This window comes from Lactuca virosa, chromosome 2 (assembly GCF_052849685.1).
Source record: "Lactuca virosa cultivar CGN04683 chromosome 2, Lactuca_virosa_CGN04683_v6, whole genome shotgun sequence".
In the NCBI taxonomy this organism is placed as follows: domain Eukaryota; kingdom Viridiplantae; phylum Streptophyta; class Magnoliopsida; order Asterales; family Asteraceae; genus Lactuca; species Lactuca virosa.
Genome location: NC_136427.1, coordinates 252,527,124 through 252,531,476, shown reverse-complemented (window position 1 = coordinate 252,531,476; position 4,353 = coordinate 252,527,124). Strand labels below are relative to the sequence as shown.

The following is a 4,353-nucleotide window of genomic DNA, read 5'->3' as shown; positions in this document are numbered from 1 at the left end:
AATTAGTTAAACTATTTAAATCGAGTAAACGATCATAGTATTAAAAAAACAATTAATTGACAAACTCTATATAATCATTTTATAGTTTATACGAAACATAGCTATACCATTACTGATTTCTATAGAATAAACATAAATCATTAGGGTTCATTAAACGCTAATTTAAATATTTAATTAACTATATATAAAGCTCATGCAACATGCATGGGTCAGTATAATAGCATATTAGTATTAAGTTTGAAAATTCTTTCAAGTTTCAACGAATTCTATTTAATGAATGCTAGCTACCTCCCGCTCATTTCTCATATTTCTTTGACTTCGATCAAGCAGCCGGCCATCGACGATGCAGAGATTGGTGAGAGTACTGAGACCAATTGCGGTTGCATCACAACGAACAACAGCTGCTGCTTCCTTCTCAACCTCTTTGCTATTCGATGAAACTCAAATAAGGGTATTAATTACTTAATTCTTATTTCTTAATTGAGTGATTTCTAAATCTGTTGCAATGATCGTGACTGCAGTTCAAAGAAGGTCTTCAGCAATTCGTTCAAGAGAAGATAGCTCCTTATGCAGACAAAATCGACAAGATGGATTCATTCCCAGAGGTTCTTAGACAAATACATTCATTAATTAACTCGCTATGTTTCATTAATTAATAATTTTAATACGTTTAGAGTAACTAACTAATTACTAACTAACTAACTGCTGAACTCACGTTGCAGGATGTTAACTTATGGAAAGCAATGGGGGACTTTGATCTTCATGGACTTACTGCTCCAGGTGTGCATCTTCAATCTTCACTATTCTTATCGTTGATTTGGTCAAATGTGAAATCATTTTTTTTTTTTGAAACACAGCGGAATATGGAGGACTCGATGTTGGTTATCTATATCATTGCATGGCCATGGAGGAGATTAGCCGTGCATCAGCGTCAGTTGGGTTATCTTATGGCGTCCATTCTAACGTCTGCCTTAATCAATTGGTAAAACATAAGATTTGATATATATTGTTATGGATTCTGATTAATTATATGTCTTAAAACTTAAGGTTAAAGCAATTAACACTTTTTGTTGCATGTGTGTTCTTCTTCTTGAAGGTGAGACATGGAAATGCTGCCCAGAAAGAAAAATATTTGCCAAAGGTAATTTTGCTTGCATAATACTTGGTTTTGTATTTTTATTTCGACCATATATAGCTTATTAGAAATTAAGTTCTAATCTCTGTCGCCTTTGTTGTAAAGCTAATCAGCGGGGATCATGTAGGAGCTCTTTCTATCAGTGAGCCAAATGGTACGAATTAATTTTGTTCCTCTCTTAAATCTTAATATCTTAGATTAAATGCTACTACAGCTATGAGTTTCATCTTCTTTTTCATGTTTTGATCAGCTGGGTCAGATGCTGTTGGCATTAAATGTAAAGCCGATCGTGTTGATGGTGGATATGTTATTAATGGGAACAAGATGTGGTGCACCAATGGCGGAATTGCCGACACCCTGGTAATTAATATATATCTTAATTAATACTCTTATATAGTTTCTTCCATCTCCTACTTAATTGGTCAAAGTCCAAAGCTGAAATTTCCACTTGATTAGGTAGTTTACGCTAAAACAGATGTTTCAGCTGGGTCAAAAGGGATAACAGCGTTTATCGTTGAAAAAGGATCGCCTGGGTATGTCTTTAATGGTAGAAATAAAAATATATAAACTTGTTTTTTGTTTTATATTATATTTTCTTGATCCTTTAATAATTTTCTTGCTGTTGTATAATATTGGATACAGATTCATTGCTGCCCAGAAACTAGATAAACTTGGAATGCGTGGAAGTGGTACGTATGAGCTTGTTTTTGAGAATTGTTTCGTTCCTACAGAGAATATACTTGGTGAAGTAGGAAAAGGTAACATTAATAACAAAATATACATACTAGTATTTTTCTTCTTATATATGAAGCAAAAACTAGCAACTCGTTAATTCTGATTATGCATTTCCAGGAGTTTATATCATGATGTCCGGATTAGATCTAGAAAGAATCGTATTTGCAGCTGCACCTATCGGGATTATGCAGGCATGTCTTGATGTTGTTCTTCCATATGTTAGACAAAGAGAACAATTCGGACGCCCCATTGGAGAGTTTCAATTAATAGAGGTTCGTCATTTTATTTGCACTCAACTATTTGTTAAAATCAACACCGAATCCTTCATTATTTTTTTTATAAATTCTTATTTATCTTGTCAAAAAACAGGGTAAGCTTGCAGACATGTATGTTGCTTTGCAGTCTTCAAGGTAAAAACAAAAACAAACAGTTTCTCGACTCTATTACTCCATAACTCTCAAGTGTTAACCTCTGCGCCATATTTATAATTGATCATGTTTTATCTTGTTACAGATCATATGTATATTCTGTTGCAAGGGATTGTGACAATGGAAACATCGTCACAAAGGTAATTAGATTTCTAGCTATCAACAGGTGCAGAGATTTAAGAAGTATGGTCTTTGATCGTTGTTTCTTTAATTACAGGATTGTGCTGGGGCGATACTTGTTGCTGCTGAGAAAGCTACACAAGTTGCTCTTCAGGTTCGACAATTAATTAATTCTTACTTGTAACTATCGATCTGAATGACTGAATATTTTTGTTATAAATTAAGTTGTGATCTTTTTAATTTGTTCAGGCGATTCAATGTCTGGGTGGGAATGGGTATGTGAATGAGTACCCGACTGGCCGATTTCTTCGTGATGCTAAATTATATGAGATCGGTGCCGGAACAAGTGAGATTAGAAGAATGCTTATCGGTCGTCAACTCTTTAGAGAACAATGATACAAAGTTGACTTTTCGTTGATATTTTATTCAAACACGTTGTACTTGTCCCCGATCTCAATAATATATAAGAGTTAAAAAGGGGAAATTCTCATGACTTTATTAACACATTGAATTGATGTCACCTACATCTCCGGTCAATTTGATATGGTACAAACTTATAAAAACATATTTGTTTTCATATTACTTTGGTTTACACAAGTAATATCCATACAAATAAAGGAACTCAGTGGTGATAAAAATGAAACCTAAATTGAGAATAATTACTTAATGGCGTTGAAGTTTAGGAGTGTTCGTTTGAATGTATCGGTTTAATTCGATCCAATCAAGTGAGCCAAATTGATTTCGATTTTAAAACATGGATATAATAGTGCAAACTTAAAACCATGAGAAATTGTGTAATCTAACCAACTCTTGAAGATATTTTGTAAAAAACAAACATTTTTTTGTGGATAATAATCACTCATTCCAGAATGCTATTTCGAAGTATGAAAAATGGGCAAAACCCCTGAATGTATAAATAGGGCCCATACACGGACATACCAGATAAAACATTTCAGACATAGATGATTTCAAAATTCTTGTAACCTAAATATCGAAGATTTTGGGTGTTTTCTAGCATGGTTTTAAAAAACCATGTTATTTTTATTGATTAATGTACTCTCATTTTAGTATATAAACGATTTAATGTAGTTTGGAATGCATAGAACTAGTTCGGAATTAGAGGAACATCTTCGGAATACCATATTGAATGTAGTGTTATGGTTACTTCTACCCATTGTTACCATATAAGTAGAGCATAAAATCTCATAGTAATAGTACATAGAGAGTAAAGAAATCTAGGTTACATATTTAATCTAAGTTTGAAATGTACTTTACGAGTGTGGAATACAAAGAACTACTCTGGTAGATCTAGAATACGAAGAACAACTTCGAAATGGGAAACATGTTCTTTTTACAGAACTTGTATTGGTTCTCATATTGTTAAATTAATAAGTAATATTGATTTGCATTATACCAATACCGCTGAATTAGTCTGAAATCAGAACCAGTGCGTTCGAAGGTGCCCCTGACCAATTTGTGTGGATGTTGCTAAAAAAGTAGGTTTTATGGATAAAAAGATTATATACCATCTACAAGAGCTTTCGAAACATTTAATTAAAAAAAGGAACTATAATTTATATTTGTGTTTTATGATACGTAAATTAAGGAAAAACTCCGATAAAGCTTCAATATTTTGGGCAAGTTTACGGTTTAATCTCAACTTTTATTTTTTGAACAAAAGAATTTCGATTATTTTATATTTTGCTCAAATTAACGAAACAATCCTTGTATTTTTTTCAACAAAAAATGACAAATCATTATATAAAATTAGATAATCATGACTTTTCTGTTAAAAAAAATAAAAGGATTAAACCGTAAACTGACCAAAAATATTGAGATTTTATCAGAGGTTTACCCTTAAATTAATAATTAATTTTTAGATTGTTTTTGCAAAGCAAAATCCCGGATGTGGAAATAGACAAAAGTCACACACTT

At 32.3% G+C, this 4,353-nt stretch overlaps 1 protein-coding gene across 1 annotated transcript; it reads left to right on the top strand.

Annotated features, from left to right (window-relative positions):
- The first annotated feature begins 216 nt into the window (after window positions 1-216).
- On the top strand, window positions 217-2,995 carry LOC145160761 (isovaleryl-CoA dehydrogenase, mitochondrial-like). Its single transcript, XM_079080074.1, has 14 exons — window positions 217-451; window positions 522-605; window positions 723-780; window positions 858-982; window positions 1,097-1,141; window positions 1,241-1,289; window positions 1,386-1,495; window positions 1,592-1,668; window positions 1,778-1,893; window positions 1,988-2,142; window positions 2,240-2,280; window positions 2,384-2,438; window positions 2,516-2,572; window positions 2,668-2,995. Exons 1-14 carry the CDS (start codon window positions 344-346, stop codon window positions 2,812-2,814), a joined length of 1,227 nt encoding a protein of 408 aa, XP_078936200.1. The 5' UTR covers window positions 217-343; the 3' UTR covers window positions 2,815-2,995.
- The last annotated feature ends 1,358 nt before the right edge of the window (window positions 2,996-4,353 follow it).